At 44.1% G+C, this 17235-nt stretch overlaps 2 protein-coding genes across 2 annotated transcripts; both read right to left on the bottom strand.

Annotated features, from left to right (window-relative positions):
* Window positions 1-700: 700 nt before the first annotated feature.
* LOC113121420 (lectin-like) lies at window positions 701-1287 on the bottom strand. The gene is made up of 2 exons (XM_026291887.1): window positions 1198-1287; window positions 701-1057 (listed from the first exon to the last, which is right to left on the bottom strand). Exons 1-2 carry the CDS (start codon window positions 1285-1287, stop codon window positions 797-799), a joined length of 351 nt encoding a protein of 116 aa, XP_026147672.1. The 3' UTR covers window positions 701-796.
* Window positions 1288-15075: 13788 nt separating this feature from the next.
* LOC113121418 (mannose-specific lectin-like) lies at window positions 15076-16607 on the bottom strand. Its single transcript, XM_026291884.2, has 3 exons — window positions 15937-16607; window positions 15579-15672; window positions 15076-15438 (listed from the first exon to the last, which is right to left on the bottom strand). Exons 2-3 carry the CDS (start codon window positions 15666-15668, stop codon window positions 15178-15180), a joined length of 351 nt encoding a protein of 116 aa, XP_026147669.1. The 5' UTR covers window positions 15669-15672; window positions 15937-16607; the 3' UTR covers window positions 15076-15177.
* Window positions 16608-17235: the final 628 nt, after the last annotated feature.

The following is a 17235-nucleotide window of genomic DNA, read 5'->3' as shown; positions in this document are numbered from 1 at the left end:
ATTATCTTGTCAAAGGATAGGTGACCCCTGACATTTAGTCACATTTAGTTTTCTCAACACAGAGACCCAAAATAACAAGACGAGACATGACGATGAGCTTCTGAACAAAAGTTTTAGGAATGTTTACCATCTTGTTTCCCAGGGTTTTTCAGACAACTTCCCACCAAAGCTGTAAATTTACTGCAAAAATAGCATGAAGGAGCAAACAAAGTGTTGGATATACTGATGTAGAAATAAATATTTGTTATTGCTAAGATCAAAACCAAAGGGCAGACTTTTTAGGAAAGATTTCTTGATGGGACGTCCAACTTGTATCCAGTACTTCCTGAGTAAATGTGTCTTTACATCCAGTTTAATTGTGAGTTCAGGTCTACAAAACTGATTAAAACTAAATGCTTTGTGTGCACTCACATCTCACCAGGAGGCACTAGTGTATGAGTTCACCTTCATATGGATGCTGCAAATTCAAACTTAAATCATTACAATTAGCTACAATCTGACCAGCTACAACATTAATATGACTCTTTTGAGTTCATGCACAAAGAATAATAATTTTACCAACTGTAGCTCTGAAAATGGTCACTCTGAAATACTGTGGCCAAAATCAAAGAGTTTTATGTTGAAAAGCAGCTGAGATGCAGACACAGGCCAAATCATCGTAGTTTAATACAAACAGAAGGAAAAAACACAGATATTTCTTCTGAAACTTTATTTGTTTCCAGATCACATAGATGGTTGTTTTACATCCAGTTTAATAAGCTGAGATGAATTTCACATCCAATAAATTTCAGAGACATCACTTCATGCCCTTGGACATGCCTGAGTCCCAGATATCATCATATTCTCGGCTCACCACCAGCTTTCCATCATCGGTCACTTGAAGACGGCACATGTTAGGTACAGATTTGGCAGAGTTGGTGTGCCACCTGGTTTTGCCGCTGTCGCTGTACATGACCAGGTTGCAGTCAGCCTGCATACACAGGCGGAACGCATCTGATCCGTGAGTGTCTGAGGCCCACACAGGCTTCCAGCCACAGATGACAAAGTTACCATCGTCCTGCAGGCAGAAACATTGAGACATTGAATGTTGTCAACACTTGTTCTCTTACTTTGGCATTTTATTTCACCAAATCAGCTACAGATGTATTCTGCATCCTGATAAGAGTCTTGACTTCACAGATCTTCTCAGCTACTCACCTGAAAGATAGCCTTCCAGTTTCCATTGTTAGACATCAGGAAGTCTCCCCTACGCAGTTCTTCATTTTTGGACAAGAAGTTTCTGCTCATGATTCTGCCAAAAAAAAAACAAAAAAAAAACACCGAAACATTAGAAAACATATATCCATATTAGAAAACATGTTCAACAGACAAATCCTAAGTTATTTTAGGTAAAGATAAGATCTTCTTGATACCAGAGGGAAATTGACAAGTCAACCAAGATCATATAAAGTAAATGAAATTAGCTCCAACTTTACCAGATGCAGTGACATTTAGTTTCCTCAACACAGAGACAAGACAAGACATGACAAGTCTTTATCTGTTTGGTGCAGATTGAGTTAGAAGATAAATTGATCAGGAACAGGCAAAAGCCACTGTGGAGAAATGATGACTCAGTCAGGGCACAGAAATGGGAATGCCGCAAGGCCGGACGAAAATGGTGTAAATCAAAGCTCCAGGTTCATTATGATATTTATAAGCAGATGTTGTGTGTGTTCATTGAAACGCTACGTAGAAAGAAAGAAATGTATTTTTCTGAAATCATCAACAACAGCAGTAACAACTCACGTGTCCTGATTGCTACAGTGAGTAGGTTAACAAACCCTCCATCTCCATTGCCATTGGAACTAATTTCAACATCTAAATGTAATGAATTTGCTTTATTCTTTAATGGCAAGATTCAGGGTATTAAATAAATTGCACAGGACAGATACCAAGTCTGCAGCCATCCAGGAAACACTTGGTAGAACTGACACACTTAACACCTGTCAGTGACAAAACAATAGAAGGGATCATCTCCAGTCTGAGTTCATCCACCTGCTGCCTCCATGTTTTACCCACTAGATTTCTGAAATCAATCCTAAGCAGTTTGTTACCACAACTTACTCAATTAGTTAATAACTCATTACAGTCTGGAACATTTCCAAGGGCCCTGAAAATTGCTGTCATCAAGCCTCTCCTGAAGAAGAGCAGTCTTGATGCCACAGTACTGAACAACTACCAGCCCATATCAAACCCGCCGTTTTTAGGCAAAATCCCTGAAACAGTTGTCTACCAACAACTTACTGACTTTCTCATGCTAAACAACTGCTTTGATAATCTTCAGTCGGGTTTTAGGCCCCATCACAGCACTGAAACTGCACTCATCAAGGTGACAAATGACATTCGTCTGAACACCGATGCTGGCAGAGTCTCTGTCTTAGTACTGCTGGATCCAAGTGCTGCTTTTGACACAGTGGACCATGTAAACCTGTAACAAAGGTTAGAGGACTGGATAGGCATCTCTGGTACTGCCCTTAAATGGTTTAAGTCCTATCTTGAAGACAGGAAGTATTTCATTGAAGTTGGTAACTGTGTCTCCGACCAAATGACGTTGGCATGTTGGGTCCCCCAGAGGTCCATCTTGGGACCCCTTTTGTTCAATCTTTACATGTTTCCTTTAGGCCAGTTAATACAAAGCAATAATGTGTCCTACCATAACTATGCAGATGACACTCAGATTTACATTTCACTCACAGCTGGTGAATATGGACCAGTTGATTCATTGTGTTGCTGCATTGAACAGATCACTCCAAATAAACAGTGACAAGACTGAAATAATCATCTTTGGGCTACAGAAACAAAGAGAAAGTGTCAGCAGTCATCTCGAGTCTCTTTCTCTAAAATTTAAAAATCAAGTTAGAAATCTAGGGGTAATTGTGGACTCAGACATGAATTTTAACAGCCACATTAAACTGATAACATCATCAGCATTTTATCATCTCAAAAACATTGCCAGAATCAAAGGGATCATGTCTAAACCAGACTTGGAGAGACTCATCCATGCATTTATCTCTAGCAGGTTAGATTATTGTAACGGGGCTCTCAAAAACAGCTATAAGGCAGCTGCAATACATTCAGAATGCTGCTGCTCGGGTCCTGACTAGAACCAGGAAGTACAACCACATTACTCTTGTTCTCAGATCTCTGCACTGGCTTCCTGTCGCTCAGAGAATAGACTTTAAAACAGCCCTGCCTGTGTATAAGTCTCTTCATGGCTCAGCACCACATTACATCTCTGACATGTTGATGCCATATGAACCATCTCGAACTCTGAGAACATCAGGGACAGGCCTTCTGCTCGTTCCTAGAGTCAGGACTAAACAGGGAGAAGCAGCGTTTCAGTTTGTTGGAACTGGAATTTTCTCCCTCAGTTCCGCGTGTTCGTTTGATTGATGAAACGGAGGAGATGAATGTGGTCTCAAATTAGCCGTTTAATAAAACACACTGAATAAAGCAGTTACAGAGCTCCGGGTCAAACTTTCCCTAGCCAATAACAGTCTCTGTCAGAGCACGAAGTCTGACTGACTATTTTTCCCTTAACCCGGTGATAATATTACAGAATGAAATGTGCAATCTTTAGGAAGCTGGCGTGTTCTTCTCCCATAGGTTGAGAACGCTGGGATGTCCCGAGATATGCCCTGTTGCTATGTCTCCTGGCAGAGGTCAAGCTGCCCTGTAAGACAGAGTTCAACAACAAGAGCACCAGGCACATCCTATCTGATGTTATGTCTAATTCATTTCTCATCCTGTGGGAAACCTTGCAATTACTGAAAAACAAGTTCATGTCTAAACTACTAGAATGCTTCATGATTATACTGTAATAATGCCTTAAAAGTTTAATCCATAATATGATAAATGTAATCTAATATTGCCTTGTACCTTGAGCTGTAATATAATAGAAGTAATCATTCCCACAATTCCCCCTTTTGGTCTCTCCTCCGAGAGACCAACCCACAAATATGACAATTTTATTGTACAGCCATCGTGACGTCTTCCTCCTCAAACACCATTGCCTCCCCCTTTGGAGTAAGCAGTGGCAGCTGGTGAGCCACCTGCTGGCCCTCAATGGTAGTCACGATGAGTCTGTGACAAAGAGATCTAATGCAGGGAATACAACAACAGCCACACAATACCAGAGCAGTGACCATCCCGGTGAGAGAAAGAAGAACAGAAACTATTGCAGTTTTCCATTTACCAAAAATACGACTGAACCAATCATCCAAAGGGTCATTAATACCTGAATGTTCCTGCATCTCCCTCGACAGGGCCCGCAAGCGTGCCTGAGCTTTAGCAACGGATCCATCTGGAGCTGTATTGTTAGGAATGAAAGTACAACACTGACCTCCAAACATAGAACATACACCCCCTTTTTCAGCCAATAACATATCCAATGCCATTCTGTTCTGTACCGTCATTAGGGAGGTGGGACCTAATTGCTCTGTGAGGCCCTCAATCGCATCCTTGGTAATATTAGTTAATCGTAGCAGATTATAGTGTACATAATTGATGCGGTCTACATTTTTTGTTAGGGGTGATTGTCAGGATCTGTGTTTCTGAGTTCCTGTTTTGTGCTTTTATTTTGTAGTTCCTTTAGGATATGGTTTTGTTTTCCCTTGTTCCACTTTACTTTGACCCAATTAGTTGATTGTTTGCACCCTTGCCTCGTTTGTGTTCCTTCCCTTCTTATACCTTGGTTCAGTCTTTGTTTCTTTGCTAGGTCATCTGCCCTGATATGTGGTTGTCTGCCCTCACATGCGTTTGTCTGCCGTTACTGCCAGATCTGCCGTCACTGTCTTTTGTTCTCCTGGGTTTAAGTTAAGTTTTATCTGCTTCTGTTCGTATGTGTTTTTCACAATGTCTCGTCTTCTTGTTTAGCTCGCCATATGTTTAGTCCCTCTTGTTCCTGCTTTGTTTTCCCTAGTGTTTAGGTTTCCTTGTTCAGGACTGTCTTGTCTTGTCTCTTGCTTGTTCCCTTTAGTCTGCGTGTTTGTATGTGTAAGTCTGGTGTGTCCCCAAGGTGTGTGTGACCCCAGACCTTTGACCCTTGTTTGTTGTGTAAGCCTGGTGTGTCCCCGAGGTGTGTGTGATCCCAGGCCTTCGACCCTTGTTTGTTGTGTGAGTCTGGTGTGTCCCCGAGGTGTGTGTGACCCCAGACCTCCGACCCTGTGTTGTTCTGTGTAAGCCTGGTGTGTCCCCAAGGTGTGTGTGACTCCAGACCTTCGACCCTGTGTTGTCTGCGTAAGCCTGGTGTGTGTGTGATCCCAGGCCTTCGACCCCTTGCTTGTTGTGTGAGTCTGGTGTGTCCCCGAGGTGTGTGTGACCCCAGGCCTTTGATCGTGTTTGTTTTCCCCCTAGGTGTGTGACCTTGACCCTCTTGTCTCGTATCCTTGGTTTGTGTTGTCTTGGCCCCTGGCTTATATACTTATGTCCCGTTAATTCTCTATGTTCACGTTTTGACTTTCTGGAGTTTTGTTTAAAATAAAGTTTCATTTGAACCTTAAGTACCAGAGTGGGCAATCCTTGGTCCGAACTTCCAACCCCCCTGCACCAACCCTGACATGATTGGAAAGAATGCCGAGATTATAGGTAAATTTTCAAACCCTCTCGCCACTTGGTCTGCCAATTTGAACTCATCAGGTACCCCCCTTGGAACCCCAATCGCATCAATGTATGTGGGGCTGCCCTGGGCGAGATCAAAGTTAGGCATGCGTTCCCCAGAGGAGGCCGTCCCGCCGTCGTCTCTGGGTGGGTTTCGCTGGAATTGATTGAGTGAGACCTAGGGGAAACTTAGAATCATTATTGACATGCCCAATTAATGCTACTGGAACCCCTAAACGAACCATAGCACAGATGCCCTGCCAGGATGAGGGCAAACGACTGTGTAACCTACCTCCACCACAGAACCAGTACAAGTCGCCTCGGGCCCATGACCCCAACAATGTAGCATTAACAGTGATGTTCCTCCCACACCATGAGACCGGCAGATGGCCCAATGGAATTCCTGATTGACTAGAAACAAAGCATGTGTAATTAGCTGCTTTCGGAGTGAAAGTCGGGCTTACCTGATGGAACTGCCGGTGTCGTGATGTGGGCCTGGTTACGTGGAGGAGGGTCTACCAGATTAATTTTAATGACGCCCATTGGATCAGTGCCAGAAACATCCACTCCGAGGACCAAATAGACATATCTCTGTCCCTGGCTCTCTAAAAAGGGGTAAGCGAACGACTGGCCAATAGTGAGCCCCACTGGATTTTTGTCGTGGGCCCCATTATTGCAGAAAAATCTGATCTTACTCTGCCACCGTGGATCCATGCCACGAGGAGTGGAGGGTAACCAATGTGGATCGGTGGAAGATCATACCCTCTCCACGCCGCCGGGTACCTGCCGCAGGAGATGACAGAACACAGGTCAAACTGAAAAGTAGTCGGAGAGCCCCTGACATACGCCAGCTCAATCTCTCCATAATAGAGCAATCAGTGATTTTCACAGATCTCTTACCTCTCGTCTCAGTGGTCTGGTCACTCTCATATTTCTCCCCAGACAATATTTCCCACACCATCATTAGGCTAAGACCTACTACTGCAACTACGGTGATTTTCTTATATGGCAGATCCATGCTGCCCTACTGTAAGATTAATAAAAAACACTGATTCAATTATAGGAAAAGCAGGCAATAGAAATGTAGCAAAAAATGTAAAAGTATAAAGATATACAACCATAAAATCAGAATAAAACTGCTGGTGGTATGGGTTAGCAAACAGTCTTTCTGGACTCAAAGTCTTATTTCACTCCGTGTCCCTGTCCGACGCTGAAACAACAAACTTCAAACCTTCTCACCTATTATTTTGAGTCTCCTTCTGTGTTTGCCTCAGCACCAAGAACCTCTTTGATGTCACTTAGTTGTTTACCTGGCTCCTCTGCTGGTGTGCACATACTCCAGTGATACCATACGTCACCTTTCCCTTTTAGTCTCACTGCATAAGATGTCCTCTCCACCACTCTGAACGGTCCCGTCCAGCGCGGTTCCGACCACTTGCGTTTGATGACCTTCAGCAACACCCACTCGGCCGTATGAGGCCCTGCTCCTGCTCCTCCTGTTCCCTTTTCTGTTTCTGTGATCTGTGTGGAGAAAGCTGAGACAAGAGCCTTTAGTTGATCATAATACGGCTTATAGCCCCTTCTAGGAGGCTCCTCAAACCTTAGTCCAGCTCCTGATCCTGGGAGCTGGCGCCCTGTCAACAATTCATATGGAGTGAACCCTGTAACCCGATTTACAGCCCCCCTTATGCCTAATAGGGCTATAGGGAGCGCTTGTATCCAATTGAGTTTTGTCTGTGCACAGATTTTAGCCAATTTAGTTTTCAGGTTTTGGTTCATACGCTCCCATATCTGTGAAATCAATAATTACCTCGTCTCCTGGTCCTGTATTAATGGGAAAAGTACCTTCCTGTGGTCTTACTGTAGGCTTTACATTATGTCCTCGGCAGATGTCACAAGCCTGGACGTGCTGCCGAGTCATGTCTGGAAGAAACGGATGCCACCAATGTGTAAGATATCGATCCATTTGCTTGTGTACCAGGCGCGTCAATCCATGTGCCTCAGCCAAAACGCTGTCTTTTAGTTTTGGTGGCAAGACCAGTCTCCCATCCGGTGCTCTCCATAATCCTCCATTCTCTGTTGCTCCCCTATGTTTCCACACTGATTTTTCTAATGGAGAGGCTTCCTGTTGTGCTTCTTCAATCAGGGTGCTGGTCAGTAGGGGCAGAATGTCCGTTACCCCCCTCCCTGATGTGAGAACCATCATATGTGCCTGATAACCTACCACTCTCTTAGCCTCCTCATCTGCTCTCTGATTCCCCCACGCCACTCTAGTTGTGGCCCTGTCATGTCCCTTACATTTGATGATGGCCACCGCTTGTGGTCCCATCAGTACTTCCGCCAATTCTCTCATTTTTTCCTCATGTTTGATAGGCTGTTGGGAAGCTGTCTGAAATCCTGCTCTGACCCACTGCCTAAGTTCTGTCTGGGCTGCTCCTACCACATAGGCTGAGTCTGTGTAGATGTTAATCCTTTTCCCTTTTCCCCATTTAAGTGCTTCTATCACGGCTTTCAGTTCAGCTAACTGAGCCGATGGTCTTTCCCTAAGCCTTTCTGCCTTAAGAACCTCAAATCCCTCTTCTGCCTCCCTGATAACTGCATATCCTGCCTTCAGTCCCTCGGCGGGATGCCTGTAACAGCATCCATCTGTGAAAACTGTCTCTGCTTCTCCTTCTAACACTATACTGCTAAGATCTGGCCTGATTTTGATCTCCCTGATTATTCTTTCCTCACACTGGTGGGGCTCACCCTCCATCATCTGTTCTGCCATGTTGATGCCCTCATGTGTGTAGGTGATGTGTGGACTGACTAAAATTTTCGCTATCCTACTCTGTCTCAAAGATGTCATGGTGAAGGCAGCCGAATTAACAAATGAGACCACACTGTGTGTTGTTAGAACGGTAAGCGCATGTCCCATTACGATGTGTGCAGTTTTCTGGATGACCTTTGCCACTCCCGCTGCATGCCTTGTGCATGGTGGATGTCGTTTTTCCATGTTATCAAGCAGAATACTGATGTACATAAGCACTTTTCTACTCCCCCTTTGTTTCTGGAACAGAACACCGTTTACCGTGTGTTCAGCTTCAGAAACATCCAGAAAGAACGGCTGAGAGTAGTCTGGAATAGCTAAATCCGCAGCACGTGACAAAGCTCCTTTGAGGTCAATGAAGGAGCGTTCGGCAGATTCGTTCCAATCAAGAGCTGATGCTAAGTTTTTAGGTCCCGCTTGCTGGACCATGGCACGCAAAGGAGCCGTATGCTCACTGTATGCCGGGATGAAATGCCGGCTGAACCCTGTAAGGCCCAGAAAAGATAACATTTGTTTAACTGTCATGGGCTTGGGATGATGAAGAATGGAAGTTTGATGCTGGGGCGACAGCCCTGAGCCAGCCGCAGATATCAAGCGACCCAAAAAAGAAACCTGTCGGCGGCACAGCTGCAACTTAGATTTACTGACTTTAAAGCCAATGTCATGGAGCTTAAGCAGCACGCGACTCGTGCCTTCAAAGCAATCCTCAGGAGTGGCAGCGGCCAAGAGCAAATCATCAACATATTGAACCAAAACAACATTAGGCGGAAGCTGCAGACCTTCCATGAGCTGACGCAATGCATGATTGAAAAGGCCAGGTGACAAGAGAAAACCCTGTGGGACTCTGGTGTATCGCAGCCGTTCGCCTCGGAACGTAAATGAAAAAATGTCACGACAGTCTTCTGCCAGGGGCAAACAGAAAAAGGCATTTGCCAAGTCAATACAAGAGAACCACTGATACTCGGGGGATAGTGATGCCAAGGCAGTATAAGGATTTGGAACGGGGATAGTTGGTGTCGTCACTAATGCATTAATTCTCCGCAAATCATGTGCCATTCGAAACTTACCTGTCCCCTGTTTTTCTACCGGGAGTATTGGGGTGTTCCAGGCCGCAGTGGAAGGCTCCAATACTCCAACACGCTTTAACCCGTCAATCGTTTCAGCGATATCTTCCTCAGCAACTGGTTTGTGCGGATACTGAGGTTGCCAAATAGGAAATGTGTCTTTAACTGAGAAGGAGATAGGCTCCAACTCATGACAGAAACCCACGTCCGTGGGACCAGTTGACCATAATGAACTAGGCAGTTCCTGTAACATCTGAGGAACGAATTCATGGTCAGATTTTTCTCTGCCATGATGGCGAGTGATGGTTTGATGTTCCAATAAGACCTGATCGCTGGCTTCCCAATTAATTTTGTAAGCATTGTAGGATGGAGTGAACAACACGTCAGGCAACTGAGTGGGAGTCCAGTCCATGGCCGACAGCAGGGTTTTAGTCATTGGGCCCAAATCTTTAGCCTGATGTTCGGGATGCAGCAAGAGAGACACATGTGGGCAAGCCTCATGCCCCATTTCATACCATACCTTTTGGTCCTCGTTAAACTCCACCAGTCCAACCACACCCACTGTTCCCACCAAAATTGAAGTGGTTTTAATATCCCACATTACCCATATCCCACATTACCTTCCAACTTGGAGTTAAAAATGGACTGATACCAATCCGTCTGGTTTCGATCATAGAAAAGAGTCACATGCAGGGGGTCCATTGGAGGGAGCGTAGGGCGCTATTAGAGAGATCCAGGACTTCCAGGACGAGAACAGGGAGAATAGTCCACCCCCTTTGGGGGTTTCAGATCGTAATAAGCCCCAATATATATCTGCCCCAGGATGGGGCACCTGTGTGGCCCGGTCTTCCGCCAATAGCCATTGTCCATTACTCATCAATCCATTCACAGAGCAGTTATACGAATCACCATTCGGAAAAGTCACAACCATTACCAGAACTGAGCACAGAACTGAGGCTCCCATCTTAATAAGCAAGTCTCTTTCCAGCAGGTTAGTGGGGGAGTGTTCAGAACAGACAAACTGGTGTGTGTGTGTCTGTGTCACCACTGAGACACGAAGAGGAATGGTAAGTGGCAGCTTTGTTGTTACCCCAGAGAAACCTACTAGGTCGACAGCTTCTGATGACATCTCCGTATGCTCCACCTTGGTGTTTAAGGTGGAGTAGGTGGCCCCTGTGTCCACTAAAAAAGGCAGCTGTTTATCCTCGACCTGGATTGTGATCATTGGGTCTGCCCTCCCAATGTCAGATCTTCTCTGTGGGCCCCCTTGGCCGAGGGGATACTGTCCTGCTGGACTAGGTGGTGCCATATTTGGGTTAGGAGCCTGATGTATAGCTTTGGGTGGACCTCCACGCCCACGACCCCTGTTTCCTCTCTGCGGGCTTCCTGGAGGACGTTGGTAATACATCGGGCACTCTCTGATGATGTGTCCTGGTTGGCCACAACCATAACATATCAGTCCGCTGCCTCATCCTGTTCCGCCCATGAACCATCCTCCTGGCATGCCCCCATATCCTCCCGCGGATCCCCCACGCGGTGCGTAGCCATAATTTACTGGATAATTCACTGGTGAAGGGTAGTGGTGTGGTGATGGAACCCAAGGAGGAGCTGGGAACTGGTCAGGAGTTTCAGCAGGCACTGGAGCAGGCTGTTGCACCAGTTGCTTGGCTTTTTTGTCTTTCTGTTTCTCCTGATTAACCTCCTGCCTGGCTTTTCCCAGCTGTAACTTCAACAATTGCTTTTTCAGATCCTCGACCTCCAAATTCTCCTGATCTTCCTTATCCTGCACCCTCTGCAGGTGATGGAGGAGATGCCTCTCCCAGACAGCTGAGTTACTCCCGGGTATATCAGGATTATCTGCCATGCTGTCTCTCACGGACTTGGGGGTTCCTCCCAGCACCGCCTTCCGGAAAAGTTTCTCCTGCATTTTCTATGAATGCGGATGGACCCCCACGGAGTTAGCCCATTTGTCTTTACAGCGATTAAGATACGCGGTTGGCCTCTCACCTGCCTTAGGGGCAAATGTGAGGAGGTGCGCAGCCCCCGTTGGGGCTGGGAACTTTAAACGCATTGCTTTCCCAATGTGAGTGGCAAACTCAATGAATGGGGTGTAGTCTGGTAGGTGTATACATCCAGCACTTTCTTCAATTTGATTGACATCCCAAACTGAAAGTATCTGTCCCATCAGAGCTCTCCAGGCACCTAAGGCCACTTTTTGTCCCTGTGTAATTTGTTCAAACTTATTTAACCACTTACCTCCTCCCTCTGCAGGGTGTGGGAGTTTTTCCACTATTCCATTCATATCCGCAAATGACCATGGTCTGTACTGGGGCCTTCCCCCCTTCACCAAGAGGGGCGCTTGTATGGGTGGGGCTGGAGCATGGCTTCTCAACAGATATCTGGGTGCTTGCTGTGGCTCATGCACCTGCAGCTGCTCAATGTGACCCCCACCCCATCTTTCTCATTCTCATCCTCCACTACATCTTCCTCATCTATCCCTAAGTCAATCAATGTTTCCCCGTCTTTATCCCACTGATCTTGTCTCTCCTCACGTTCCCTATCCTGTCTCACCTGAAATGGCTCCACCTTCTTCTGACTTACTTTTCCCTCGTCTCTTAAACTGGACTTACTCTCACTCCCTCTGCGTCGCCCCTCCATCCCCAACGGTGTAGATGCCTGAATCCCTGCCTCTATCTTCCACTGCTCTAAGTCTCCCAATAGGTACCCAGTGTCTTCCCTTTCTTCCTCCACATCTAACTCTCCTCCCTTTATCCGCCAGACCGGGGCCTGGACAGGAGGCGGTGGTGGGGGCGGCGCTTCAGGCAGAGGAGGATACCGTCGAGCCTCCATATTCTTTCTGTTCTTCGCACACTTACCTGTCTCCTCCTTATCACATAATGCCGTCCGAGCCTGCATCGCTCTCACAGCAAGTGCCATATTATGCACCATCAGTCTGTGAGCTTCTTTTTCCTCCATTTCCTTCTTCCACTTCCTCTTCACCATCATTCCACTTACTGTTTTCTTCTTTAGTTCTTCCACTTCCCTCAATGCTCTCTGATCCTCCTGCATCAGGAGAGCGGCCAAATCCGCCAAATCCTCGTCATGCAATCCGTACTTACCGATCACTTCCTCATATTTCTGCTGATACTTACCTTTTTGCTTTTTTCGTTCCTGTTCGGGAATACCACTCAATAACTGATTACGTGCCACTTAAGAGTGACCCACCAGCCTCCTTCTCCTCCGCATTCTCTAATTCTTTCATCGTCCACCATTATATACAGCAGTGACAGCCAACCGGTTTGTATGGAGTACACCCGAGCAACCGGTCCAACTAAGTACTACTTCTCTCGACCACGAGACCACTGCTTCGTTAGCACCGTTAGGTTTCCACAAATGATCTCAGGCGGCTTTTCGTACTCAGGACACTGTCACTGTACACAATATACACAGTACATATACATATACTCCAAGAAACCCCAAAACAAAACAACAACTTATTTATACTTACCAGAAAATCAAAATAAACCTGTTTTTTATCGTTATATTCTCTTATACCTTTACTTTACCTCACCACTTACCAGCTCTTATGGAGCCGTAAATACTATGCTTTTAGTGTGTTCAATTAGGGTCTTTAGGGGCGAACCAACACTCCCCAGAGGCACCCTTCCTCGGGACTTTATCCTGTACGTCTACAGGAATGGACTCCAACCTTACGGTCCTACTTAAAAATTCAGGTAGACCCTATCCCACCAGGGACTCTCACCCAGCGGTTTTCTCCTCCCGTCGGATTCGATGGCAGCCATGCCGGAGGGTATTAATTTAGGCGGATCCCATCCCCGCCAGGGACTTCAACCCAGTGGTTTCCTTATCCCGTCGGATTAGGCGGCCACCACGCCAAGGATACTACACTATCCTCGAATTAGTAACTCAACCTCTCTATAATTTAATTTATTTCTCTTTTCTCTCTTTTTTTGTTTGGTTTTTTTTCACATCACTTTAATTGTTACAATTTACTTTTTCTCTTTTATACTTCTACTTTTACTTTCAATCTCTTTTATTCGTCTCTTGACTCACTTATTCACGCAGGTTTTTACTAGTTTATTCAGTGCTTTAAAATTTAGACAGCCGTGTGATTTACTATTGACACCGTTCAATTTAGCTTGTTCAATAGCAGACTTTTGAAAGAAAACAGGCGTCTGCTTACCTTTTTAAGTAGTCCCGGGCCCGGTGTCAAAAGCAGTCGTCAATCTGTTTCACCGACCAGTCCTCCGTGATCAATCACGTCGGGGTCACCAACTGTTGGAACTGGAATTTTCTCCCTCAGTTCCGCGTGTTCGTTTGATTGATGAAACGGAGGAGATGAATGTGGTCTCAAATTAGCCGTTTAATAAAACACACTGAATAAAGCAGTTACAGAGCTCCAGGTCAAACTTTCCCTAGCCAATAACAGTCTCTGTCAGAGCACGAAGTCTGACTGACTATTTTTCCCTTAACCCGGTGATAATATTACAGAATGAAATGTGCAATCTTTAGGAAGCTGGCGTGTTCTTCTCCCATAGGTTGAGAACGCTGGGATGTCCCGAGATATGCCCTGTTGCTATGTCTCCTGGCAGAGGTCAAGCTGCCCTGTAAGACAGAGTTCAACAACAAGAGCACCAGGCACATCCTATCTGATGTTATGTCTAATTCATTTCTCATCCTGTGGGAAACCTTGCAATTACTGAAAAACAAGTTCATGTCTAAACTACTACTGTTTCACACATACTAGAATGCTTCATGATTATACTGTAATAATGCCTTAAAAGTTTAATCCATAATATGATAAATGTAATCTAATATTGCCTTGTACCTTGAGCTGTAATATAATAGAAGTAATCATTCCCACAAGTTCTATGCAGCTAAAAGCTGGAATAATCTTCCTGATGATGTTAGACAAGCCTCATCTCTGGCAAAGTTTAGGTCCAAGCTATAAGCTTTTCTTTCTAGCTCAGCATATGACAACTGAAAGGGTTTTATCTCCCACTATTTGCTGTTTCTTATTTTGATTTTTGCATATGTACTTTTAATTTGTCTTTTATTTCTGTAAAGCACTTTGAATTACTCTGTATGAATTGTGCTATAGAAATAAACCTTGCCTTCAGGCAGAAACACAGACACTGACTATTATCGTATGTTTGACATGTTTGGTGACAAGTTTGAACTTGAACTTTGAAATGTCAGTGCAATGAACAATGAGTTCAGGTCTACAAAACTGATTAAAACTAAATGCTTTGTGTGCACTCACATCTCACCAGGAGGCACTAGTGTATGAGTTCACCTTCTTATGGATGCTGCAAATTCAAACTTAAATCATTACAATTAGCTACAATCTGACCAGTTACAACATTAATATGACTCTTTTGAGTTCATGCACAAAGAATAATAATTTTACCAACTGTAGCTCTGAAAATGGTCACTCTGAAATACTGTGGCCAAAATCAAAGAGTTTTATGTTGAAAAGCAGCTGAGATGCAGACACAGGCCAAATCATCGTAGTTTAATAGAAACAAGGAAAAAACACAGATATTTCTTCTGAAACTTTATTTGTTTCCAGATCACATAGATGGTTGTTTTACATCCAGTTTAATAAGCTGAGATGAATTTCACATCCAATAAATTTCAGAGACATCACTTCATGCCCTTGGAGGTGCCTGAGTCCCAGATAGCTTCATTTTCTCGGCTCACCACCAGCTTTCCATCATCGGTCACTTGAAGACGGCACATGTTAGCTCCACATCTGACGGAGTTGGTGTGCCACCTGGGGGAGTTATTCTTGTTGTACATGACCAGGTTGCAGTCAGCCTGCATACACAGGCGGAACGCATCTGATCCGTGAGTGTCTGAGGCCCACACAGGCTTCCAGCCATAGATGACAAAGTTACCATCGTCCTGCAGGCAGAAACATTGAGACATTGAAGGTTGTCAACACTTGTTCTCTTACTTTGGCATTTTATTTCACCAAATCAGCTACAGATGTATTCTGCATCCTGATAAGAGTCTTAACTTCACAGATCTTCTCAGCTACTCACCTGAAAGATAGCCTTCCAGTTTCCATTGTTGGACATCAGGAAGTCTCCCCTACGCAGTTCTTCATTTTTGGACAAGAAGTTTCTGCTCATGATTCTGCCAAAAAAAAAAAACAAAAAAAAAACACTGAAACATTAGAAAACATATATCCATATTAGAAAACATGTTCAACAGACAAATCCTAAGTTATTTTAGGTAAAGATAAGATCTTCTTGATGCCAGAGGGAAATTCACATGCACATTGAAGTGATGTAAATACAATGATGTAAAATAAAATGCATTATTCTAAATTGGATTAAACAAGTTTTGCACAGTGATGCACAGATCCATCAATTAGTATCAAAAGCAGAGTTTACTTACAGGCTTGAATGTCAACGATGGTTAGACTGCAAACAGAGAAGAAGGAGCAAAGTGAACTATGGGAAGTTTACTTCACTTTTATATACTTAAGATGTGGGAGGAGAGAGAGAACAGGAGTACCAGCAATCTCCTGTGACAACTGAAAATTCTTGTAAGTGGGCTGTCAGGTTAGATATGAATAAGTTTCTCATAGTTGTGAAGAAATATTTCATGGTATTACCATATTTTTGTTTCTTTTACACTTTTGTCAAGGTCAGCAAAAAATCCTGTGGGTGTGTAACATCAAAACTTCATGAGTTCAGCCAAACAAACCTGTTCCAGGAACTAGGAGGATGTAGCTACTGACCTCTGCAACCTGTCAAACATATGCACCACTCAATATGTAGAAATTACAACAGAACAACTGTAAAAGTTTATATGTTGGGAGGAGGATGGATTAGCCTGGAGGATGTGAATATGGTTCCCTGCAAATATGTACCTTTGGTACTTTGAGGATCTGTTGATACTAATGCTGTTATAGTGAAATTCAGAAAGTGTGAGTTTATTTGTATTTACTGGTATTTTAGGGTCTGATTTATTCTTTTGGGCAGCACGGTGGTTTAGGTGACCTGTCCAGGGTGTACCCTTGCCTTTCACCCAAAGAGAGCTGGGATAGGCTCCAGCAGATCCCTATGAACCTAAATAGGAATAAGTGGGTATAGATAATGTGTTATGAAGTACATTATAATAAACATGTCATTAACATGTTAATGTGACTATGTTTTTAGCCAGAAGACACAGCCAGAAGTGTAGGAGCTCCACTGTTGTAACTCATTCTTTTGCAGTGCTCCACCCTGTTTTTTCTCATTGTCTGAAGCAAAAGAAAAGACATAAAGATATTTTTCAGACATAATTTGTATGTACAGTAGGAAATATGAACAGTTTCTAATCAAGTGAGGCGCATCAGAGTTAATAAAAAATCATTTAAAAAAAGTCCCACAACTGTTCTCCAGTATGCAAATTTTTATTAAATGGAGTTTCATTCAACACAATGAGCATCTCGCCACATCACTTATTTTTCAGACTTCAGTAGTCGTCTGACCAAAGCAATAACTTGGGGATTTTATCAGATTTTACACAGCTTTCTTGATTTTCATGTGTAAAATATTTTGGGTTCATCTTTAAGGCCAAATGTAGTGTTATTTTAAAAATAGTTAGTATTATCCGTACATGTTAAGGGATTATTAAAAATTGATCACACTTAAAGGTGTGAGAATAAGTTTGATCAAATTTAGCCTGAAAGTGTACAGGAAACCACAA

Source organism: Mastacembelus armatus, chromosome 20 (assembly GCF_900324485.2).
Source record: "Mastacembelus armatus chromosome 20, fMasArm1.2, whole genome shotgun sequence".
Classification (NCBI taxonomy): Eukaryota; Metazoa; Chordata; class Actinopteri; order Synbranchiformes; family Mastacembelidae; genus Mastacembelus; species Mastacembelus armatus.
This window is presented reverse-complemented; position numbering and strand designations above follow the sequence as displayed.